Consider the following 27,072-nt stretch of genomic DNA (forward strand, 5'->3'; position numbering starts at 1 on the left):
AGATCTGAAGACTATAATCTATCATTTTAATGCTTCGCTGATAATGTACAGAATCAATTTCAATGACTATCTCTTTTTTACAAAATTACAACAAAACTCTGTACCCTGTTTGACTCCTATTAGAATCCGGTGTACCGTCAAGTATCACACATTCGCTAACATAAAGCACAACATCTTAGTTTAACTGAAAGGATCTAATTCCGAGTTCAGACTAACGTTACCTTTTAACCCACAGTGTTTCCAGGGCCCGCCTGAAGCGTAAACAGCACCAGCAACTAACAAGGGGACCTGCACAGGCTCAGCAATTCGCAGACTGGCTTGACCTGCCTCTTTGGCAGATCAAGGGTCTCACAAATCAAGCATGTGGGAGGATTCAAAACAGTTGATCTTGCATGCTAACAGTAAAGCGCATATCCAAAACAAGAGTATTTAAAGTATTAACTCTGACTTGCCCAACCCCTTGTCCACAAGCAATAGTATTTTAGTGTACTTTTTTTATGTTTCAACTGACATTTTTAGCCACAAAGTTCTGGATTTGACACTAACACTGCATGTAGCTGTTACTAATCCAGGTAGAGCTGAAGATGTCTGTTGCACAACTTGTATCAGAAATTCTACATATCAACAAGGTATCCAGATTTGACTCTGTGAAAGTATCCATAAGGTACAGATAAAATATTTCACGCTACCATGAACAAAAATCATTCTTACCTGCCATTTAGCTCATGTTGACTTAGCAAAAAATGTGGGGCTTAATATATTATCTTTTTACAAATTTTCACATAATTCATACCTCCAAGTCAGAATGGTATCAGGGCAGTATTACCACACAGGCTGATTTATTACATCAGCAAAAGAACCAAACTTTCATTTTGTGGTAACAAAATATTAAGAATCAATACAATACTACATAGATGAGAAAAATAAGAACATTGGCTAAAACACAATAAAAAAACATTTGGAAGCAGAATACCCTGAAGACTTGCAATATTACACATAAATTTCCCTTGATTTTCCTAGGAAACTGCACAAAACGTACAGTGAGCATTAAAAGGTTAATGCATGCATGAGCTGAGTAATTGTTTTCTACTTTTGAAGTTCAGCTTGATTTTTCTAAATCTGAGGAACAGGAAAACATAGCCAAATTACCTGAAAGAACACAAATCTATAGCCATACAAAGTGCTGCTATTACGCTTAAGAGCAACAGGCACTATTTGGCTGCTTACGCCTCATATGTTAACTACAATCTATGTCATTTCCTAGCATTACAATTCTATAAGAAGTGGCTAAGAAGAACATTTCCGCAGAATTATGATCAATTACAGTTTTTAATGTTTAATATACACAAGGCAATTATTTGACTACATTCACTGAAACCACAAAATGTGTACGGCAGAATCTTCTTTCAGAGGCTGGGTCTGTAAACTGCAGCTGCACACCACTCTTGATTTCAAGTGCAGATTTCTCCTGATTAGGGAGAGGGAAGTTGAAAGTTCATCATTAACCAAAAAACCTCAAACATGCATATCAAACACAGTCCAAATATCTATCCCCTTCCACAGTTTTCTGCACAGATAGATACATACATATTACTAAAGTAACAAAAAAAACTAGGAAAGTATGCTAATTTTATTTTACCAAAAAAAAAACAAACCAAAAAAAACAGAAAAGGAAAGTAGTTATAAAAATATATCATCTTCTGTATACTATGGTTTAATATTTCATAAAGAATCCCAGAAAAAGTGCTTTAATTGAACCTTCAATATATTCTGCCATAATCTTTATGTTAACAGGACTCCTACAAAGGTTCCAGGAAAGAAATACTTATGAAACAGAGAACAAGGGAACACATATAAGCCATTACAGAAGATTGGATTAAAATGTACTTACCCAGGCCTCTCAAATATCATACATCTCCATTATGTAGGCTTTAGGCACCAAGCCAATGGTTCCCTTCATTTCTCCTACCCACCAGCCAAATCTATTGTACTCCTAATTGAAAACAATATGCAATATTAACCTTTAGTCTGATATAAATGCAACAGAGTTTTGTATTGCAACTCCTTATGGATGCTTTCTCTTACATACAGTTATAATAATTTCAAATGAAAATTAAAACATATCTTTTTGTTAGAGGCATTCACATGCAGAGTTAGGCAAAGACAGAAGCTAAATTTTAAAAAGGCCAGGCATACGCAGGAAAATTTCTTAATTACAGCCACGCTTCTCTGTTAACACCTACTAAAAATAGCCGACCTCTCCATCCTTTATTCATCACAAATATAAAAACCTTGTCTTTGTAACTAAAATCTAATAGCACAATGTTGACATATAAGAATCAACTGGGATTCTTTCAGTATGACAAGGCTAAACTCTAAGAAACTTAACAATCAACTTGTTTTAAAAACTACTTCGCTCAAATGCGAAGGGAACACTATATATCTAATACATAATCTCTTTCTATGAACAAAGTCTACTATTGCTTTAGGCTTGCAGAAAATTCTATGGCAGATCTCATATGTCTGACAGATGACTAATGTACTTTTGTTTGAAATTTGTTTAGGCTTAGTGAGATAAATATGAAACAAAATGAATTATAATAGTTTAAAGAAATAATATCTTCCAAAAGCAATACCAAGTAAGAGTATTGTGGGATCCAAATTTAATTTTTTGCCTATGAGGTAAATATTTTAAGATCAATCCTAACAGCAGTTCAATAAATTGTAACAGCTGAAATTGCACACACACATATATTGAGTTACAAATGAAGCATTATTAAAACAGAGACCCCATTCAAAATTGAATGATTAGTAAGATAGAAAATTACTTTGGAACAAACATGGAAAATACAAAATACACAGATATCTCTGATAAGCAACATCTGCTTCCTGCTATACTGCTCTTCTGATGAGAAACGCAAAAGGCTGTAGGATTTTGAATTAATGGTCCTACTGAGATGAAGCTATTATTTTGACTGTAGATAAAGTTTTTTGGTTATAAATAGTCAAGTGGAGCTTAAGGGTTAATGGAGTTTCATTAGAGCCTGAGCTATAATGATTTGCTGCTGGCATATTTGGCCTGGTGGAGAGTTCTCTAGGGTCCTATGAGGTGCTTAGTGTACTTAGCTCTCCCTGTGCTTAACTACGATGAAGCCCTGTTGATGGCCCACTTTCATGTGGGCCCAGGCTTTTTTTGTTGTTGCTTTTTGCCTTTTGGGGTTTTTTTTAAACACACTTGCACGCAGACATGCACACACTTTTATATTTTCTTATTGTGGAAGGCTGAACACCAGTTTTAAACATTTTCCTCCTTTTCTTCACAGTGAATTGGTGATTTAAAAGATTCTATCTTACTATTCATAAAATACTGGAGTAAGTGTGATTTAAATAAAATCCACATAAAAAGCAGCAGAAAAACCTTCATTTACGATGTGAACACACATATATGAAAGCTGCAAAAATAATTCCACCTTCTTCCCCCTTCCACTGCAGAACAGACTGCTGGGGATGGGTCTGATCTGAAACTCTAGAGGTATCTGAACCTGATCTTCAGCACAAACTGCTCTCCACAGAAGTTAAGAACTGCTCATAATTTTTCCCATGAGGGTACACATTACACCCCAAATCCTTAAAGGTTAGATAATACCCTGACGCTGAAGTTTATAATGTTCCTGATCAGCCTGTTTAAAAAACTGTGGTTTATCTCACAATATACAGGTTAAATATACAAACTGGATTTCTAGACTGAAGTGGGAAATCGCTGAAAGGAGCAGTACTCACGTATACTACTGGAATCTCAGCAATAAATCTCTCCAAGAGAAAGCAACAAAAGATTTTAAGCTGTTACATGGAACTCGTGAAGTGACTGACAAGAGTGATTAAGCAAGTTTTGCTAGACATCAGCCAAAAAAACAAATAATACATGAAATGAGGGAAGTGGCTTAGTTAAGTGGTCATTAAATTGCATATGACAAATGGCATAGAAAAAGCCTGTGGACTACATTATCCATTGAAAATGTTCCACTTCACAAGACTACATGAACTTAGAAACAATTGTTTTTAAAGAAACAATTCAGACACCTCAAATTAAAATTAAAAGCATGCTGCTGTTTTGAAAACTTTCTGGGTTTTGCTACTTACTAATACACCACTTACTTACTGCTCTGGCATGAAGCTAAGTGAGAAGATTAAATGAATGTTGATGCAACGGACTAGTAAACTAATTTAAGGATTCACTGCAACCATTAAACCATACAGACAATATTGCAACACAGAAGCTTTTACTTTACATTACTATTCTTTGCATGGGTCTCAAGAGCAACATGAATCCCAATTAAACTATCTGCAGTCTATAGAAGTCTGAACAAAAATATAATGCAGATACCTGGCTACCAAGAATATAAAACTTTAATCTCAGTTTTTAGAATAATTAGATGGCGCTCCCTTTTAAACCGATTAAAGCACAGACGTTTCTCTTTAAACTCCTAACCACTCCTTTCTGTCCTCAGTATCACAAAAGAGTGCTTACTGGTCAGGCAGATAAGCAGTCCCCCCCCAGTCCTTCCTTGAAGTCACATATAAAATCCAAATTGATATATTGTTTCTATCAACGTTACCAATTAGAAACTCCTTCATAGCAATATAATTTAATTAATACAGTGCTGTTGTGAGGTCCATATGTCTATTACTGCTACTTCAGATGTGTAGAAAAAAAGTCTAAAGCCCAATTTGTGGGAAATAATGATTAATACACAGAAGGATATGAATACAGTTACGATTTTTAGATGAATTTTTAAGAGTTGGGAAGCACGGTGCTTTTGCAAGCATCAGCTTCAGATCCCAGGTACCACTGGGTTTACCATCTGGTATCCCTCACTGCATTCAGCTCTTAACATCACTGCTAACGTAGGCAAGCGACTATACTTCAGAAGGACTGATAAAATAATAAAGAGTCCTTTAATCTACAGGAAACCATTGTAGTCAATTTATAAGAAATATTGCATCCCTTTGTAGGATGTGTAATTATTTTCTATTAATCATGTGCTATAAAGCTACATTATGTGGTTATTCTGTTATCACTAGAAAGAGGCCTGCAGTCAGCTCCTGACAATGTTAGGTAATTACTAACACAAAGCTTCTTTCTCCGTATGTAGAAATGCTATCAAGATCCAGAGGTGCTGTGATGCTCGCTGTATGAAAATAACTCTCCAAAGAAATTCAATAACTGCAAAATGAATTGCTCCAAGGCAAATAGAGGGATAGGAGAGGGGGGCAGGGCCAGATCCAGCCGCCCTGCAATGAGGAGAATGCACAAGTGTGCGGCCAGGGCTCTGCCATGTGACTGGGAGCACATTTGCCATACCAGGCAACGTTAGGCAGGGACGGGGGGAGGAAGGGGCCACCGCAGCCCCTGGAAGACAGGCACCGGGGCAGTGGAATATATTATGCCAAATAACACAGAACAACCACCTTAACTAATGACCAACTGCTTTCAAAGCTACTTCTGTTTTCACTGTCTGTAAGAGTGGATTTTTTTTTTTCCCCCAGCAGAAATTTATTAACCGAAGTGAAGTAATTTCACAGGCAGCAAGGAACAGGTTATGGCTTAACATTTAACATGCTGGCAAAACACTCTCTGTACAGCATGCTATGATAGCAGGGGAATAAAAAAATCCCATCAGGGTTTACAGGCTCCTTAAATGCTCTCAACTGAACACACTGTGAGCAGATGCTTCTCCTTGTCCCCATCCCACCAAGTTCACTCTACTGATGTGTATGTACCCGTGACTCCAGGAGACACCGATCATAAGTTTTTGTACTTAGGGAAAACACCGTAGGTAGAAACACACTACCTGTTTTTTACAGGTATCTTTTAAATCCAAGATTTTTGTACTATATAGAAGAGAATTTTGATATGCAAGAATAGAAAATGTTTATATGCAAGAGGATTTCCAGAAAACAGTCTCTACCATTAGAACAGATCCTCTGCATAAATGAGGATCTCCAGATGCTTTGCACCATATTAACTTCTACTGACTTCAGCAAAAGTTGAGAACATCTGGTCCTTGTGCAATTAGTCCCTATTGTTCAATACATATGGTATGTTTTTTGTGTTTGTACTGTGGGGTTTTTTTATTTGTTTTGTTTTTTAAAAAGAGTTGCTGAAAATCATCATTGTGTTTCAATGCCTTGAAGAAAACAATGGAGTTGTGTTTTAAAAAAAACACAACTGAAGTGTGTGAATTCAAGATTTTTCTCCTGTCCTCTTCCAGTAGCACTATAAGTAATATTAACTTATGGGCTGAAGATCTGAAAACTTTAAAACTGAAAAGCAAAGCATACCTATAACCTAGTTTGGGGTTAAAATAAGTAGCCTCTCCTATCAAGCTAAAGATGTGCAGGAAACAGGGAGAAATTCTTTTTTAAGACTACCCTGGGGGGGAATTTTGGCAAGATAATATTTTAAAACACCTCTAATTCATCCAGGAGATTCAGACTAGCTAAAAAACTTTAGAACTTCCTTTGGTGTAATTGCTGAATGATACACTATCAACCAGGGAGCATTTTTGGCACAGAACAGCATTTTCTCTAAAAAGCAGAAAATGATAAATGTTTTAGATAACTGAATAAGACTTCTTCACAGGTAGTAGAGTTGTTTTAAGAGAGCAATAAAATGGTCATCTTTAAGAATATAAGCCTCAGATTTATTGTATGGTTGCGTTATTAGGTTTTATTTCCTGCAATGACATGAGACAAAATAGACACCAATTAAAGAGTTCCAATATAAATCAGGGTAAGCACACTGAATTCTGAACCAAAACTGGCCCCTGAAAACACCCTGGAACGACAGAAGGGCCATTTTATTTTCCGTTAGATGACACAATGCCAAAAATTTTTCTAGTCAGGTACGTAAATGCTTACATATTATCAGTATGCAAAGCAACAAAGCTAGAGTCATTTGCATTAATCTATCTTAACTAACCTTCCATTTAAAGGCCTCTGTTCTTATCTTATGTTTAGCCAAGTATCTATTTTTTTTTCTGTAAGGAATATACCTAAACAAGCCAGAAGAAGGAAATATACAACTTAGTACTGCATTTTAGTTTTGATCAGAAGCATCCCTCTGAAGTGGATCTCCCAATGCTCCCACTTTTCCCACCTTGGCTCACTTTGCAGAGCCGTCAGTCTCAGAGCACACACACTACATTTCTTTCAGATGAAACTAAAATGGAAGATGCACTTGAATGTGCTCCAGCCACTAATGTGTTCTTCTTCCACAAAACCAGGCTAGACCTCTTCGGTCAAACCCCTTTGAAAACACACAGTATGGACACCGGGGCCTCAGCACTAAGTGTTTCACTCTGCAAATCTGTTCTATTGGTACTGCCAATTTGCTAAGGTAGACAGACATAGGCAGTATGGTCATGGAAAGAGAAATTACTGTTAAATACGAATCTTGGTATGATCACTCAGAAAGTAGCTTGACAAAAAAAAGCACTCAGGATTTTAGTATGCCTATCACATCTTTTTGAAAAACACCAAATAAATACATTTTATGAAGATTAGACAGATAATGTACAAAATGCTCTCACTGATTATGAAACAGCTGCACTGTTAAGTTGTACTTTATTTCATAAGCAGTAACCTGAGCTATGGAGATTTCTTTATTTGTGTTTTCACTAAGCAAAAAATACAGGTTGAGATGTAAGTATTCTAACCAGTTTAGCAAACTGGGCATTGATACAATTTAAATAAAGCAAGAGGAGCAATATGTTACATATAAGTTTCTATGTGAATGTGTTTTAGAAGAATGAGCAAGGTTTCAGTTTGGCAATGTTTACTTCCCTAAATAACTAAGCATTATGCAAAGACAAATCCCCCATAATGTGCTTTAAACTGAGCATCAGAATTCAATGTTAGTGCCATGAGCATGATTTGCATGCTTATACTCTGATAATACAAATACCTATGCCTGACTGGTGTAATTACTGTAGAAAAGCATGTTTTCCATAGTTTTTGAATGCACCTTTAAAACATTTTAGCTATTATCTAAATATTTATGTCCATTGCGGCTTTTGTGTGGCAGAAGTTCTATGGGCTCTTACAAAAATCTCCCACACTGGAAATGCACTACCACTGAATAAAGGGTAATCTAGATACCAAGTTAACACTCCACTTTCATGGAAAATTTTAGAGCAAAGGGTTAAGTTATAGATGAGATTTCCATGAATCATGAACACCAGAGTGAGCAGCATTATATTGCATTGGCATATACTCAAATAATAACAGGGAAAGAGAAATCCAGATTGAGATATAATTTCTGATTTTGAAGTATCAGTTATTGTTTTAATGCAAATATAAATATAAATGAGACAGGAATTAAATTAGTTTAAAAGTCAAGAAATGTCAGTAATTCTACTAAGCAGGTGCCCGCTAACATCTAAGTAAATTTCCATTACTACATGCATTTAGCTGATGAAACTATGGAACTTCCCAACACAAAACATGCACCTAAAGCAAACAAGCAAATACTGCAAGTACTGCACTTGCATAAATTGTGCATACCAAGGCTACTTCCACACACAGTTGTCTTTGTTTCTGGAAATTGATTTCTTGAGTAGATCTATGGAAGATTTGTAAAAAGGATTGTTATGTCATGGTTTGTTTCCCCATTTATCATACAGGCTTGAAAGCAAAGGCAAGCTCATAAATGAGCAAGAGTTAAGAGCAATCATCCTTTTAGAAAACAGGATGCTCAAGTATTGCATTTCTAATAGTCAATATTAACTAAGAAGCAAATACTAAGAAGTGAATATTAACTGATTAATTAATTAATGAGTCCCTCTACCAGTAAAGCTAGAAAATGTTTTCTACTGCATAGCTGGGGAGAGGTATATAGTTTTCTGAAAGTTCACATAATTCATAGCATAAGTTATAAAAGCCACTTGACTATTCAAACATATTATAAAGTGATAATAGTATGAGTTTATCTGTACAGATATATCAATCAATCGGAAAAGTTAACTTTTTTTAAATCAAGTTAACAAGTACTGTTGCAACAGTTCTGTTAATTCTGCTCAGATTAAAACTTTTGAAGTTGAAACTCTCAAAGGTAGAAAAACCTAGAAAAAAGTTTTGGGTTTTTTTGTGTAAGAGCCCATAGAACTTCTGCCACACAAAAGCCGCAATGGACATAAATATTTAGATAATAGCTAAAATAGTTTTTGAATGCACCTTTAAAACATGGAAAACATGCTTTTCTACAGTAATTACACCAGTCAGGCATAGGTATTTGTATTATCAGAGTATAAGCATGCAAATCATGCTCATGGCACTAACATTGAATTCTGATGCTCAGTTTAAAGCAAATTACGGGGGATTTGCCTTTGCATAATGCTTAGTTATTCAAGGAAGTAAACATTGCCAAACTGAAACCTTGCTCATTCTTCTAAAACACATTCACATAGAAACTTATATGTAACATATTGTTCCTCTTGCTTTATTTAAATTGTATCAATGCCCAAGTTTGCTAAACTGGTTCATAATTACTTCTGTTGTACTAATGATCTCATTTCTTGGAAATAAAATAGTCACTTTTCCCCTAATTTCTACAAAGGTATGTGAAAAGCAGGTAAAAATATATTGCTTTGGCATAACTATTGCTGGGAGAGACAAATATCTATCTTATCTCGTTCGTCAGAACAAGCTATACCATTTATATTTCATTGTAAAACAAAGAACTATTACATGCTGCACAAATACGCTCGATATTTTGTTAATGCTTCACCCTTCCTACTATAATACTGCTATACCCGTACTTACTCCCTTATGAGCAAAATGTGATTTTCAAGAGTAATGTTCATACCTGGCTGACATATGATAGAAAGGCAATAAAGCCATAGCTAGGTTCAAGCTGAAGCTGAATTTATGACACCATTTTGGATCCATACACATCACCTCCTGTCAGTACCTGCATCTCTCATTTTCAACCACTAGATGGTGTGAAAAAATTAAAAAATTGCCAAGGATTCCTGCCTACTGCCACAAAATCCAAGTATTAATGCAGTGGATTAGGAAATATTTTTTGAAGAAAAGTCTTGACCCACTTCAGGATGGTTAGGTTCACTTTTCCTTTGGTTGTATTTTCACTTACCAGACGAAGAGCTCATAAATGATCAGACCTTGAAACTGAATCAAGTGGAGGGTTAAGATGGATAATTCTCTGGCACTTTCCCCTCCCGGGACCCTAAATTCAGAGCTGACAGTAGTGGCCAACACTCATTTTTCTGAAAAAGCTGTAACAATCTTTAAGTGAAACAGGGCTGAATTTTCTGGGCTGTATTTTGGAGTAGAAATCATTCCCAAAGAGAGAAGCTCTATATATCTGGAGCAGCAGCAAGCTTGCTTCAAGGACCGATTACGGATTAATCATGGCATGACCACAAGACAGTTGATATACAGAGGACAGCTTAAGCTACTGTTTTTCTATTCTGCTCCATTTTTTAAATTAAATTTCTCACTCTTTTGAGGAAGGAGTAGCAAATTCTTTTTTCACCTACAAACTGAAGATTAAGATTTTATAGTCCTCATACCGTATCAGAAAAGAACAACCCACAAAGAGGCCAAACTCATACAGTGGAATCTGTTTGTTCATGGCCTTTTGGGGGGAGGGAGAGGGGGAAGAGGTTGTTATTTTAAATTAGTACCATTCTTCAGTGCTGTATAACCGCTTGAAAGTCTGCCCAATCCAAGAGTGTTATCCGGCCTTTAGTAATGCAATTCAGCTATTAGTCTAAGTGACAATGAAATACCTCAAAAGATATACACGGTCACATTACCATTAGTAATATATCTTCTATATTTTTATATAGGACTATCTTTGTATCCATAAATCTTAAATTTATTTAAACAGAGGCTGTTACATTTATTATCTGGAAACATTGCAGTTAAAGGTATCATGAAAGATTTAAAGCAATTGTGACAAAACTGAAGAGTTTGAAACTAAGACAAACAGATGCCTTTAGCTTTCATGCACCTACTTGTATATTTCAGTGACCTACAATATCTTTGGCATTAATTATACTGAACGGCAATTATATCTGAGATATATATTCTACATACATTTTAAAATGTGGTTTTTTCAATGAGAACTTGAAAAGCTCAGCTTTTTTCTAGTAAGTGGCAAAAAGAGAAATCTCCTTTGATGAATTGTTCAGAAGTAGACCTCAATGGACCACAAGATATATATTTTCAGAGAGGTTTTGTTTTTGTTGGGAGGAGGGGGGGTTTAAGGAAAAATAAGAAAATTAACCAACATTAAAGTAGAATAAAATGCCATGCTTATACTGCTTATCACTTTAGATGAGAGGAATTATATTTCTCATTTGCTTTGCAAACAAGAAAGCAAAAAATTAAAAATTGCCCAAATCTGTCAGAGCAAACAAATTTGGAACCTGAGCTGTCAGAACAATTACAATATACATACAAAGATGAAAGCATAGTTCAAGAAAACAAACCATCTTCTGTAGCAAGCTGCCCAGAAAGTCAGAATCAGCACAGCCAGGAATATAAAACAGGAAACAAAAAACATAACTTACAAGATAATTTAAAATTCTACAAGGTTAACTTTTACAAGCAGAAAGCACATTGTCTCCCGTTAAATCAGTTAACAAATGGTAGCCAAGATTTAACAAGTAAATAAACATGCTTTTAAGTTAATTCCTGTTACATGGCTCTGTTTTAAATGTGATTATAGTTCATTTGACAAAATAATTAATTGCAGTGAATATCTGATTGCAAACAAAGGATCTGAAAGGGAGTGCCAATTTCCCCCCATAGAACTGTGGGAAAGTGCCTTTCTGCCATGGCTCTCTTTTTACAACTATGTAACCCCAGCAGCATCCCGTACCTTGCTGAGAATGTAGATAACATCACCCCGTTTAAACGTCAACTCATCAGGTACATCTCCTGTGCAGTCCCACAAACCTTGATAGAAATTGGCATAATCGGTATTTTTGCTCTCTGCAAAGAAAACGGCATCTAATTACAAAAGGATGAAGATTGAGAGAATAAAGTTACTCTTTAAATCTCCTCCAGATAGTATAAAGCAATTTATTAGCACACATTTCTTACTCCTCTTTTCAGAAACAGCTCCTTCATACCACAAAAGCAAGTGGAAAACAAGTTTAATGTGTGAGCCCTTCACTGGCAAGTTGTATCACTTAAAAACATGTAGCTACAGGTTTTCAAAGCATTTTCCAGCTACAACTTAAAGCAGCTCTTTTCCTCTACTAATGTATTTCCAGCAAGCATATTTGTATCTCAACTTGAAACTGATAAAATTGCTAGAATATCATGAATAATAATCTGTGAAAGGAAGCCAAAGTAAGTATTTTGTGATATGCTCCCCCCCTCCTGTTCCAAAAAAACTAAATAACTTCTCTGAGAACCTTTGAGATAACCCTTGATTGTTCCTTCTGAAATATTGGAGAACTTGGAAACTGTTGCTGAAGCTGCATTTTAAAAATATTTGTGTCAGCTCCAGTTTAGGACATTAAGCTCTGGCTAAACATGCAACTCCACTACAGTCATAAACTCATCCTTCTAACAGCATAAGCACAATGGATGTGCTGTGTTCAAGCTGCCATACAGACCATTAACTGATTGATTATTTAGCACTCTTTGCTCTGTAATATGGCAATAACACAGTAATAAATGCTTTGTCATACACTTACAATACAGAGTACATCTATTGAAACACAGCACTTACACACAGTTAAATACACTGGGTGCTTCTGTTACACTGCAAACTATTTCCTGTTTTTAATTCCACGAGAATGGAGTGTGATGAGTTAATGCAAAAAGAATGTAAGCAATACCACTAAGATGACCAGTTACATTATGTATACACTAACCAGACAGAATGTATATGTACTAATAATTTACATCACTGGAAAGCTATCTTCTAATTCTGATAACATAAATATCACTGAACTGGCTGGATCAAGGCTGTCATCTTAGTTTTGTTATACGATCCTTGAACAGCAGGCTTGCTGGTTATTCCAACATATACCAGTTACATTTGCATGTCGTTAGCACTCTACACCATTATTTATAGTTTACAATTTAATCATGATTGGTTCACTTTATTACTGAAAAAATCCTTCTAAAATATCAAGTATCAAGCAATAGAAAGTGTCATGCTATTAAAAAAAAAGCAGTATTTAACTTGTGTTTTTCCCTATTTTGACAAATACTTAGATTTTAATTTTAATACGCTTTGTATGAGCAAGAAGAGCTTTTTTTTCTATTTGTCCATTTCAGTCTGTGTTCTGTGCTATCCTGTTTCGGTGGCAATACTGTCATAAGGCTAAATATTCACAACCTTGAATTTAAAGCTGCTATGCAAGTTAGCCACCATTTAATTTTCCATAACCTCGTGATGAGTAGCTACTACTTGCTACACAGCACTAGGGGGCGTTCTGAATACCAATGCACAAATCCTTCCATCATCACACCACAAGGAGCAACTGATACATACATAAAAACTCCCAACCATTCAGAAATATGAGATAAGGTTATCGTAAAATGCATAGACAGAATAATTTCAAGAGGAAGGCAGAATCAGTTTAAAATGTTGCACCTCCAAATTTTGGCCCTTCCCATTTGTCAGCTTACCAATTTAGCATTAGATGATTATAAACACAGGTAGCGCCAAATTAATTTGTAATAAATATTAAATCAGAATCTCTCCTCAGTCTTTTGATACCTCATTGATCACAGTTCCCAGCTCTACCTCGTAAAACACAATGTAAGCACACATAAGAAAAAACTAAAAGAGCTATTTCTGTCTATCTCCCACCTTTCGAATCTTTCAGCAGTTGTCTTAGTGATTTGATTTAAAATGTATTAATCAGTACTTTTACTTCTTCAGGATTGCACTGAAATGAATCATGACTTTTCACACTAATCTTTATCACTTTGAAGTCTGTTCTTACCTTTATGTGCCTGAAGTAACTCCTCTTAACACTAATGGGAGTTACATGGGGAACATCAGCAACAGGAGAGATCCCACAGTGGGTGAGACACATCTCTCCCTAGATGTTCATCATGAGCATTTAATCAAGCCTTAAAGTGGGAAAGCAACTCAACTAATAACCCAGGGGCACTGGAAAAGATGCATTTTAAAATAAGCTTATTGCTACAGTGAAGATGTTGCCCAAAGACTAACCATGGCTCTGTGCCCTCATATGTGAATTCAACATAAGACAGAGTTGTTTAAATCAGAAAGCCACATTTCTTGGAAAACTGTATACCAGTATACCAGGAGCAGAGAAATGAAAAGTAGGGAGAGAAAGTGCCAGCATAAGTTTGTGAACAACTATGCTGGTCTTCCAACAAGCATTACTTTCAAATTCGAAATACCGTCTCATACCCACCAGCACAAGTTTCCCCAAATTCTCCAAGTATAACTGCACACACATAAAAGCCAACTGTAAATTTAACTTCAGAATCTATACATCTAAATGGCAAAATGCTTCATAAAATCATTCACAGTGCTTCACAAACACAGAGGTAGAACAAAAAAAAGCTGCAAAAACCTCTGTAAAACACAAGCCCATTCTTTCTTACTTCAGTCCCCCTTTCAGTTAGAGAGGACCCTGCCAAATTTCATTTGATTGCCTCTGAAGAACTGAATGAAACAAAACTGGGAGACCTGGGTAAAGGAATTTGGTTATTTATACAGTAATGGAATTATGTGGAGCTTCTTAAACACATTTAATACCTGAAAACACCTGGCAGATTTAGCATCAAGAACTTATGTGCCCATTAGAGTTCAAATTCAAAAGGTATTGATTTGCTGGCATTACTGCCACAATTACACTCTATTCTTATACACTGTGAAATGTTTTGTGCCTTAAAAATATGATGATGACATAACTGCTAAACTGAAGTCTGTCCTATTTCGAGGGCATGGTCACTTAGGCCACAAATATGAAAAAGCCATGATAAAAAAAAATATATACGTAGCAGAGGGTAGAAAGCAGTTTGTTTTTACCTACCCACTGCTTTTAATATTACCAATCAGAAGAAATGGCTGAGCAGGATTTTGGATAGGTTGTTTCTCCACGAAATACTACTTTCATTCCAGGACAGCTATCTGGATGAACAACTATCCAACAGTTTCCAAAACTCTTCCACAAAGAATTCCTCATGGTTTTCTTCAGCCATCTCTGTTTTTCCAGTAACAGTAATAGGAACAACAGATATTTTTGTCCAATATACTGATGAAAACACTTCAGAGTTTATCTGACAGATCAAACAGCAATGGCTGCCAGCCTTTGCAACAGTAGGCTCAAACTGCTTATTTCACTGAAAAATACTGGCACCTGGCAAAACATGCTTGAAGAAAGAAAGGTGAACAATTCAGGTAAAAAAATCTGCCAAGTATATCACTCAAGCATGCACTTCAAATATTGTAGACTTTTTAAAACTTAAGAATGCCCATGGATTACTCAAGGAGGGAAAAAATTATAAGAATATTCTAACAGCCTCAATAGACAGAAAAAACCAAAACCTGGAAAAACAGATTAAGAGTACATATTTCAGAGGGATTCAAGTGTGCTGTACCTTTGCAGCCTAAGCCAATCTAACCGCAGGCTGTTCCTTTCCTGCCCCCTTCCTTGTGCCAATTTTGGCATTTGCCATTTCTGAGCACAAACCTGGCAGAAAACTAAACTGACCAAAATGAAAGAGGAATTACAGCCCAAGTATGGAAATGCACTACTTAAAACATTAGAATAAATGTGACTGTGCCTGATTTCCACCAATCTTCCATTTTAACATTGATGGCATCTAAGTTAGCAAACCCTACTACAGTAGTGACTTAGAGCTAGTAGTTCTATTATCTGCTTACGCATTGCTCGTGGACTGAAGAAACATGCATGTAAGTTTTCCTTTCACCACTGTGGTCCACTGCCCAGGACGTTAAACAGCTTGCCATTCGGATACATATTCCTTGACTCTTGATCAGATTCTTTAAAAGTTTATATCGTCAAATTTGAAGATTACTAGTCTGGGCTACTTAACAATATTTGAAAGAGGTGAACTTCCGGAAAACTACTGTATCCCCTTTTGGTGATGATGTGCTCAATACTTATCATACTGAAGGCTTAAAGATGGAGAGACAGGTGAAGTTCAAAATTAACACTACCAGAATGACTCTTACACAAGTGATTTACACTCTCAATGCCCTGAGGAGACATACCCTGTTAAAGAACAGTTATTTGTTTGTTCTGATGATGTCCTAAACTGCAAAGAATGCCTGTTAATTACCTGCCCTTTTTCCCACATGCCAGAAAAATTATGAAATAAGGGCAAAATAATTGTAGTGTAGTTATTTGGACTCAACCTCCAATCTAGCCCAATCTGTATAATCTTTCTCACTTCCTTTCTCCTATCGCTACTTAGTTACTCTAAAATCAAGGTATTTATACTGAGACAGCACCGAGCATGATGCTTACTGAAACAGTGATTGTGGAAATTATAATAGTGCTAGCAAAAAAGACCCAGCAAGCCATATTATATAACTGAAATTCTTTAATGCTTTGGTATTTTTAAATAATTAGGTCACTAGCAATTAATGTAAAGCTATCCAGCAGCAACAGTCAGCATCAAGACTGAAGGAAAAAAAACTCAAGTCTGCACATTAACTGAAGTAGAGATAAGTCAGGGCAAGAAAAGAGTAGGAAAAAAAGAAAGTTTTTTTGCACTTATGCTGAGCTCAGACAATTTGCAGAATATTTTCTGTGAAATTCAGGTTTAGTAAAGCTAGGCAATAAATTAAATTTAAGAATGTACATGCTGTTTCTATGGAAAATCATGAAATATTCTTGAGTCAGGGTAGATATTTATCATGTGATGCCTATCAGATATATTCATGTCAACTCAGCCCTAAAAGTCAAGCAAATTTCCAGTGTTAAATAGTTAACAAAATAAAATCAGATCAGATTAGAAAATTATTGCTTGAAATGAATCTGATATCTGAGGAGAACTGTTATGGTGTTTTCAAGGACATTACACAAATACTAGCAAGACTGATAAGGCAAGTTCTCATAGCAGTTGAAAATTTTCAGAAATGAAGGCTCTAAGGTTTCGATTTCTTAAAAGTAAGACCATTTAGAACTTCAAGAAGATATATTAGTGAAAAAAAAAATTCTGTTGGCAACTTTATAATTGGATTGACCTCACGCTCCATTATGACAACACACTCATAATTACAGTAATGTCTAAATGAGTACTAAATATTAAAGTTGTAATGAGTCATGTTGTTTTACACATGTTTTTAGCAGAGCACAATGCTAACAGCATTTGATGAGTTGGCTCTTGTTTCCTTTCCAAGAAAAGCAACCCAAAACTCCTCACAGCAACCTGTTCCTGCTTTCCTGTATGGGTCAGGAAACCAGGCCTCTGTTTCCTCTCCACATGTTGCAACAGGAAGAGCGCAGCAGAGCTACTTCCTAAAGGAACTCTTCTTGCCCACCCTTTCCTTGACAGCCCTGAAAGAATTATGTGTATTATGTACGATGGGGAAAGGAGAGCCAGATTGCATGTCAGTGCAGGTCACAGTTACAATGCAGCAGATCTTAAAAAGATGTAAGGTCTGATAAGAAGCAAGTCTTCTCTACTTGCTGTGTCAAATCACCAATAGTTTATCTAAAGGCCTGTGCCCTTGAAGCACATATATATCTTGTTTTTAAGCATAACTGGAAATACCTTTCTGTCAAGAAAAGTTGTCTGGCCATGTGACTTTACATGGTGTTTGCAGTTATTTTTCCAGTCCCAGAGATAATTAGCACAGGGGCAGCTTGCCAAGCTAAAGCTGAGAGAATATCCTTCACAGCCTTTCTGGGCATTTGTGTCCTTTTCCAATTTTTATGCTGCTGTCACTGGACTCTGGCATTTCTTACCCAATTCATTTGCTTTCTGTGGTAATCATATGCAATGAAGATATGCATGGCCAACATTTAAACAGGCTGCAGATCAATTAGTGGTCTTAAGTTTATCTGATTTTTATCAAAGAAGACAGAGCTTTGGGTCGATTGTCACAGCCTGTGTCAAGTTGACCTTTTCAGAGACGTCTACATTGCCAGTCCCTTGGGCAACTTGTTGTCTCCTGTTAGTCTCTGAATGGCAGAAGTCTCTTCTGCTCAAGCACAAAGTATACACAGATGTCTATATTACATTCTTATAGGTTTGACAGCAACTGCATGTTGTATCTATAAACTGTCCTTTAGCAGTGACACTTCCTCAATGATGATAAGCTAATTTATGCAACTAAATCTCCTTTGTGCAGAAATGAAAGCTAATTGAGTCATTACAAAGTAATTCAGGAAGGAATACCTTGTATAAATTGGCTTACTTTATAAATCCTTCTCAAGTGGTTTTCATGCATCCTAAGTGGCGCTAAGCAGTTTCACTGCTATCAAATACCCAGGTGAAAAAGACAGCTTTACAGAGCTACAAAAACATTATTTTAAAACAGCAAAGGGAAGAGACAAGAAAATAAAGGTAAAAAGAAAGCGTATACACGAAATAAAGAGGAAAGATTTTAATTACCTGAAACAGTGGTAACTTTCTCCTGGTTCAGTTTTCTTGGCACTTCAGCCTTTGAAGGAACACGTTCTTCTGCAAAACACATAACTGCAAATGAAAGTCTGAAGAGACACCTCAACTGACAGGAATTACAGCCCACATCAGTCTGAAAGCCACATTCTACATTTCCAGATCGTAAGCCCTGTTTACTATTTTGCATTTGTACAGACGTTGGAACGTTGTTATTTCTGTGGTTTCCCCCACCCATCCAAACACTCCAAGAGCTTTCTTTCAAAATCTCAATTGTGAACATCTGTTTCCCTTTTCACTCTGCTCTGAACGCGGTAATACAGAGCTGCAGTTCTGCTGTTTTTCAGTCATTCTGAGACAATTAGAATGAGGGTCCTATTCTGCTCCATACCTTTCTTGCCAGAATAAAGAAAAGGAAACCGAGGATTGAATAAGTATCCCCAGCCCATGCAAGAATTCGGAAGTTCTTAAGAGAAGTATGCAGAGAAGGCAGAGGACATCTTACCTTCAACACTGTCATACACACACACTAGCTGGACACCTGCATGGTGGGAACACAGCCACTACAGATGCCATGCATTCAGTGCTCCTGTCTACTGTGCCTGACCATGGTTTTAAGCAAGCCAGACTATACCAAATAACTTAGTGCTAGTTTAACGGACAAGAAAAGAGAAAGCCTGGCAGCGATCAGCTCTGTAGCATGTTTTCTGGCTAGCAGGCTTGGAACACTGAAATCCCCAGAGGCAATTTCAAAAGATGTGCTCCATACTCCTTGTCCGGCACAGACAGGGAAGTCTCTCATGCCCACACCCTCACTTAAGTAAATCCACACTCCACTCAGTACAGGGATGTAAGATCTGCTCCTCACATTTCACAGTCAACAATTCTGTTGATGAGGCAAAAAAGGGAACAGATTATGAGGGGTTTTAGCTGTATTCTTTAGGTTCATAAGGAAGTAGAAACAGATAAATCTTAGCCTTTACAGCATATCAAAACTGACAAAGCTGCTGTACTGAATGAGGAAATGGTATATTGATAAACCCACTTCTCAAACAAGAATTGGACTTTTTAATACATTTAAACTATTTGCCTTTGCTACTCATCACATCTTATACAAATATTCATGTTTCTTTTTAAGGCACACATTTCAGCAACTAATTTTGATATTTTATTAATGACAGACAACAGATACAGAACTCACAGCTTTTACAATGTTCCTTATTGTACAACTTTTATGTAATTACCTATCTACTTTGACAAAGAGTGAATTTTATATCAACAGTTCAAAGGATTTTAAGCCTTGTAAAAATTTAATCTATCCACAAGACTGTTCCTGCAAACATTAAAGCATATGTTTAAAGCACAAGAGTAGACCTGTTGAAAAGAGTATGCATAATTGCTGCTAACCTATATACGCAGCCCTACAAATATTACAATTACATCATGAGATTCACTCTACAAAGAGCTTTGAAATTCTGCCCTAAGCCAGCAAGAGTTTTTCTCTCTGACTCTTGACTAGCTAAAAATCTGGTTGAGATGAATATAAACTATTATTTAAGCCGGGGGGGAGGGGGGGGCGGGGGGGGTGGAGGACAACAACCAAAAAAACCAACAAAACACACCCCACCACCACCCCCAAACACCACCACCAAACCACAATAGAACAGGGAAAATCTGAAGCTGCGGTACAACACAAAACACTCTGAACTATTTACTGCATTCAAATGTATTCCCCCACTTGGCATAACACTTGTTGCATGTTTCCAAGTACACTCATTTGTTTATTTTAAGCACTCACAATTTGAGCATAAATGGCAAAAATACATCCCTATGTGCTGTCCAGAGCACTAGGAGGCACTGTCATTCTGTGGCTTCCCTACCATTATTACATCACTCACAGTTAATATTATCCCATTATCAGTCACATTTTCTAAGATTGCTCCCTTTTCCCAGAACAACCCAGTTTCATCCAACACACAGAGTACTATACATTGATTAAATAAATGTTGATATTACATGTTACTGAATGTTTGGACCTACATCAACTGATGTGTTGAATATACTGTGGATTTTAACTCTATCACTGTCATGGTCATCAGACTAGCTTGAACTGAGGACTGACTAGTAGAGGGTATTTCAACTGAAGTATAACAGCAAAGAAGGTTTGAAGAGAAATTTTCGTAAGGTACAGCTGAATACACGTAGAGTGCATTGTGGTTTCATGGAAAAATTTAGAACATACGCATTCCCCTTCCTGGAAAACGTATTTTCTAGAAACAAGAGTTCACCAGATCCATATCTGAAGATGAGAAAATATCCGAACAATGCTCTTTGAATACTGAAAAGGTCCCAAATTCAAACAAAGGTTGTCCATATTAGCATACTCGTTTGGATCTCAACCATCCCCACTTATCCCACTTTGCTTTACGCTACAGAATTGTCACAGAGAGGATAAACTTTCAGGTGCAATTAGAGTGGAAGAGGCACTCCAGAAGCACACTGAGCATGGCCCAGCTGCTAAAGAGCATTCAGTCCATGGAACCAGACTAAAGTGACTCCATAGGAAACCTCTTCTGGAACATGCACAGAAAGAACATCAGATCCTCGCCACAAATTTGTGCTTTAGGAATCTGTTGCCAATGGTCCACGCTACTTGCTAATGCAATCATGCTCATAGTGGAGCAGATGTAACAGGCTTGGCTTAGGGTGGTAAAAAAGAACCTATGGTTCTTACTAGTGTTTTCTGGTCCCAAAGCAGGAACTATGTGTGCAGGAGATGTCCTTTAAACACAACCACCTCAATTACGCCAGGAATTATGGCTGTAGTCAGATGCAACATACTAAAATTTGTGTTGCAACACGGAATAGAGTCAGAAGATGAAAAATTAAAATAAAAAATACAGTGAAATCCTTCTGCATTATTAAGATACTGTGTAAGAGGAGTCACGCAGACCTTTAAAATAATCTGGTACAATGTTTCCTCTGTATCTCTTCTTCACACCATCACTACCACTGCAGCGAGAAAATAATCTTCTTCACCTTCTCACTGTGTCAAAATGAGACTAATCAACACTGATTGAACCAGTGAACTCCTCCAGAGCTGCAGAGCCAAAGAACCCTTGAGATACAGGTTATGTTCCATACTCTGCTGGTACTCAGAGACTCTAATGGCAAACAACCTACAAAATTCTTGTGGTGACAATGCAACAAGGAACCAACTATATTTGTTATGGGTTTTTTCAGTTAGTCCATGAAAGCTGTTGAAAATAATTCTTTAATTTGCAGTCTGAAGAAAAAACAGAAAAATAATCACCCAATCATAGATGATTCTGCCATCCACACAATTTAAAAAGTGACCAGTGAATTCTACACTAGTTGAGGTTTTTACATGAATCCATTGATTTTTTTTCTTCCAATTTCATTTTCTTAAAGGGGGAGGGTAAAAAAAAATTCAGACTACTTGAGTATAAAATGGATAAGAGTTTGGCTTGAACAGTGCATTCCTTCAATGGAATGTGGTATCTCCATGGTAAATACGCATAAACTTTGCAGTTTCCTCTACTAACACATTACTTAACCATCTTTTTACATTAGACTCTAATTTAATGCCATTATTAATTGATATTCTACTGTCTTCTAGTCTCTGACACATTGTCATTGCAGAATACTAGTTTATACCTTGGATAATCCCCGTTTGTGGGTTAATATATTCTATTCAACACTTTAATAACAGTAAACAAAAACAGCTCAGCTATGCAGCAAAATCTACCAAACCACACAGATGGTTATAAGGTTTTCATTGTGTGGTTTCCATAGCAATCATATTGCAAATCTGGAAGCTTCTTGCAAATAAGCAGCTTGTATTTACATGCCTCTCGGCTGCAGCATGGAACTCTACAACATGTGAAGTTGTTATTCCTATCGCATATTGTTAGAAAAATTATTGGAAGATGTTTTGATCAGTTCAGATAAAAACTACTGCAGTGAACTAATTTTTCATCTATTTCATAATGATACAAGCAATCACACACTTGTAATGTACATTAATATATCTTCATTTGAAATCTCACTGTGGTGTCAGAAGGTCATAGGCATACAAACAGGTCTTGTAAGACAGACCTCCACAAAAATACTTGTATTATTAAATAATCAATTAAAAAAAAAAAATCACAGTGTCTTTACTATTGTACTTAGCAGCAGTGACACGCATGCAAACAAAAAGGTGTGTACATGAAGAACTCTGCTGACACAGAAGGTCATAGGTCTATACTGCTTTGCGCAAGAAAAAGTAAAAGATACAATGGCCTGGTAACACCAAAAGTATTACTCCTCCACACTGCTTTTTTGCTAACAAATAATGACTCTGCACAAATGTAAACAAGAACTTTCATACATTAATAAATGCTCACTGTGGGAAAGAATCAAGACCTTTTCTCTCCCAGATTTATAATTTTACAAATTGACCTAACCCCTTAACAGATGGATTATTACTCTAATAAGGAACATAAATCAATCCCCCTGTGTAATTTTTTTAAAAATCAGTGAGAACTGGCTTTTTTTACAGACAAGATTATTTAGTTGGAGAAACATTTAAGAATTCCAAAGAAGGAGCAATAAACATGCAAAATTTAAGAACAAAATTGTTTTTATAATTTGGCCTGACACCTTCTGTTAACATTAGCAGGGAGGGCTAGAGACCACCTGGGGTCAAAGGAATAAGAATTAACACCCTGTTTTATGCAGGGCCAGCAAGTTGCCTTACCTGAGGACAGTGCTCCCCAGCCTTGGGGAAGGGGTCCTCTGCAGTATTCTCACTATATACACACCTGTACATGCCTATACACTTCACCCAAACTCTCACAGAGTTTTAGCCTAAGCAGCTTGATATCCCAGAAATCTTCCATGTGTTGCTTGGATTATTTGCCTTGGTGTGTGTATTCGTAATGGCAGGGATTTTCCTTTCTGGTGTCTTCTTTTAGACTCCAGATCCACCCATTCTGTAGGGAGACATCTCCAAATCCAAGCAGCAAAACTCAAGCTTTGGTAATGCTCCAATATTCCCACAGAGCCATCCCTTTCCCCCAGTTCCTCCTGGACATGACAGATTACTGGAAGATTTACACACAACTTGTTGACATTTCACCCTGCATTCCCAATAGCACTCTGTAAACAAATGAAACAGCTTGGAAAAGGCTGCTGATGGTGCTATTCTCTAGCCATATGAGACCTGGGGGGCAGCAAAGAGGAGGAGATAGGCTATCGTTTTATTAAAGCCCCATCTGGCTGTACTGGGGTGCATGGTTTGGGGATGAAAATGCCTCCAGGACAGTGACAGAAGTGGAAAACAAGCTGATTGCTATTTAGAGAAGAGACTATAAACTTAAGAATTTCTTACCATGACAGAAGAGAGGACAATTCTTATTTTATTCCTACTTGTATGGGTCAGCTAGTTACCACCCAACAGCTCAGACAGAGAAGTTACATTCCTGCATGACAAGCTTGAGTGAAAAAAACGATTTCTACAACACAAGCAGAAGAGACGGAAACAGAAACAGGTCCCCCAGACATAGGCTAAACACTTGGGATTGCAGATGAGGTGACATCAAAATATGAGCAGAAGCAGAAGTTGCACCTGAATAAATGGTCACCACTGTGCTCAGAAATTCAATGGGAAACAGACAATACAGAATTGTATTCCAACAGAATACAGACAGAGATCTCCAGGTTATGAACAATATAAAAATACATTTTAATGAAAAACATTATGCACACTGAGATGCTTTAGTTTTAGTTGAGGACAACCCATGCCAATTCCTAGCCCCAATTCCTTCCAACACATGTGATCCAAGTCTGATTCCAAGATGGAGGCAAAAGGTTTCATTCAAATATACTACCAGCTAAACTAGATGGGACCTCCAACTAACACTTTTTGCACAAGTTTTAATAAGCTCTTTGAAAACAACTATTATTTAAATTCTAGAGTAAGTAAGGTTGAGTACATGCACCGCTCGTTCCAACCAGTAGACAGTAACAGAAGTCTGTTATTACTATTGACAATGTACTGACCTCCCAATGGCCTCAAATAAATAGCATTGGCTGTACAAAGTGAAAAAGCTAGAATCATGAAATACTTTGGGATAGAAGGGACCAGTGGAAATTGCTTAATCTAACACCCTGCTCTAACTCTGAAAGTTAGATCAAGTTTCTAGGAAACAGCATTTGGCTTCTTTTGGTACTCCAGACTAAGCTATTCAGCAGCAGTTTATAAGGGTCTGTGCATTTTAATAGTTCACGTATGAGAGAGCTGAAGCTAATGACTTTATAGAACAGGATTAGCTCAAATGACTCAGTTTTGTCCAGATCTTGCCAAGTTTCCAGATGTGAGGTTTCCTGAATTCCCTGAGAAATCCTACACTTTTTTTTTCCCCTCAGTTGCACTCCTTGTATCTTGAAAAGGTGCTACTGTGCACCGTTACTCCCAATTTTGTAAGCAGTCTGAATAATCAAACCAGCCATCTCCGCTAAAAATGAAGCACTGCCTCCTATTGAGAAGACCTTGGAAAAGTTACTTCATCATTCTCACAGAAAAGATTAGTAGATTTTGTTAATTAACTCAGGATCAATGCTGCAGGAAAAGGAGGTGAGAAGGAGAGGAAGTTATATTGGAGTCCTGGAATGTCACTTAGCCATTTTCTGGCAAAAAAAAAAAAAAACAACCTCTCTTAAATCAACCTTCCTGTGACACCACCCTGTGAATCTAAGCATATGCTATGGTTTGGCTTAATCAAAACCAAAAAGCAGATATAAAATTCCCTTCCTAACAAAAGCATTTTGGAGTTACAGCATTTGCTAAACTAAAGAGTGAAGTAAACCGAAAAAAAAAAAAACAAAAAAACCCAAAAAACCACAGTCCCACTAGGGACAAATACAAAACACACTTCAAGGCTGCAATTCTCTAGTCTTGTGCAGAAGAATGTTGTTTGGATCATATAACTATTGCTATGAAGAATAATAACAGAGTGAAGTAGTAGAGATAAATGTGTAAGTTCGGAGAACTGTTTCAGGAAAAAAATCTCTTTCTAAATACATCTGTGAAAAAGACACTGCATTTCTCATTTATTATTGCACACATACCCATCCACATGAACTATAGTAGGGCAATGGATTAAAAAAACGTGTTTTAAAAAGCAGGAACATACTATACGATTTCGCACTAGTTTACTGGAAAAAACCAAACAACAAAATATTTTTCTAGCAGAAAATACTGTTTATAATGTTTTAGGACAGAAAGTATGAAGACTAAGTGATCAAAGAACACATCTCTGTCCTTGGAGGAAAAAGTTACTCTCACACAAGACAGAAAATTGAGCACTGTTGGCAAGGTCGTCCACAGTTGTTGCAAAGTGGATCTTCTCACTCTACTGTGCATGATTTTACCAAGTTTTCGGGAAATGTAGGAACATGCTTTGCTTTACTTACCTTCCCTACTTGTTGAGACCTGAATATACATTAGCACTTTTCCTCTTTTTCTTTCCTTTCCCCAGTACCAAGTGTCCCAGTACCCTTGCTTGCCTGCCCTTGCCCCATTCTGTAGTCACAACCAATTTGTATAAAGACTATATCCTCTCCAGACCCCACAAATTTTGTTCATTTACCAAACAGAGAGGTTGTTATAGTATGAAAGCTGCTGTTTCCAGGGCTTCACAAGGCCCTTCAGGCTTTAAGAGCAAAGTATCAGAACAGGAGGAAAAACATGCTCAGTCACCTGAACAACAAAACAAAATATATTCATTAGGACAACCGAACAATCCAGAGGTACCGGCAATTCCTGGTTTTCATTATGAATATATCAAGATTTCATGAACTCAGCTTCCTGCTTGGAGTGCCTGCTTGGCGCTCTCCTTGCAAATAAGCAATCTTCAATCAAGTTTTGAGTAAGTGACAGCTGAATCAACTTAGTTGTGCAGTTCCTAGCACTAGTCTTCCAAACAACAAATAATTTAAAATCTCCAATTAAAAAAAAAACAAAAGGCAAAAACTTTACAATCTCTACAATCTCTTTTTTTTCTTAGACTAACATAGATGCAAAAGAACTAACAGTTTGGCAATTTAAGGTTAAAGGAGGAAAAAAAATAGTTAGTCTGACAGGATTAGGAGGAATAGTAATATGTAAAATCTTAGTTACACCAATAACAAGCTTGAGAGGAGAAAAGGTAGAAAAAGGCAGGAAAAGCAGCAGTACATACCAGGAAAGACCATTTAGAACGTCTAATTTTGGGATACTAAAATTTCTTTGACAAAATGATCTAATTATTATTAATAAAATTCAATACAAATATGCCAAAGTGCAATGTGCACTGCATAGAAATAAGGGATGGGTTTTGCACTGACCTTTTTATTTCTTCATGAAGAAGGACCTGATAATAGTAATTCTTCTCAAGAGAAAAG

The 27,072-nt window shown here is 36.7% G+C and overlaps 1 protein-coding gene across 3 annotated transcripts in view; it reads right to left on the bottom strand.

Annotated features, from left to right (window-relative positions):
* Nucleotides 1–1,310: 1,310 nt before the first annotated feature.
* The window catches only part of SKAP2 (src kinase associated phosphoprotein 2), a 120,677-nt gene continuing 94,915 nt past the window's right edge, over nt 1,311–27,072 (bottom strand). For 2 of the 3 annotated variants that reach the window (XM_075051158.1, XM_075051142.1), the window contains 4 exons: nt 18,619–18,687; nt 11,909–12,039; nt 1,892–1,993; nt 1,311–1,468 (listed from right to left, as the gene is read on the bottom strand). In XM_075051158.1, the coding sequence (XP_074907259.1) occupies nt 1,901–1,993; nt 11,909–12,039; nt 18,619–18,687 (293 nt within the window). In that variant the 3' untranslated portion in view covers nt 1,311–1,468; nt 1,892–1,900. The remainder of the gene's footprint in view (nt 1,469–1,891; nt 1,994–11,908; nt 12,040–18,618; nt 18,688–27,072) is intronic. The other variant, XM_075051151.1, reaches the window with a different exon arrangement.

The sequence above is a fragment of the Buteo buteo genome, chromosome 2, assembly GCF_964188355.1.
Source record: "Buteo buteo chromosome 2, bButBut1.hap1.1, whole genome shotgun sequence".
In the NCBI taxonomy this organism is placed as follows: Eukaryota; Metazoa; Chordata; class Aves; order Accipitriformes; family Accipitridae; genus Buteo; species Buteo buteo.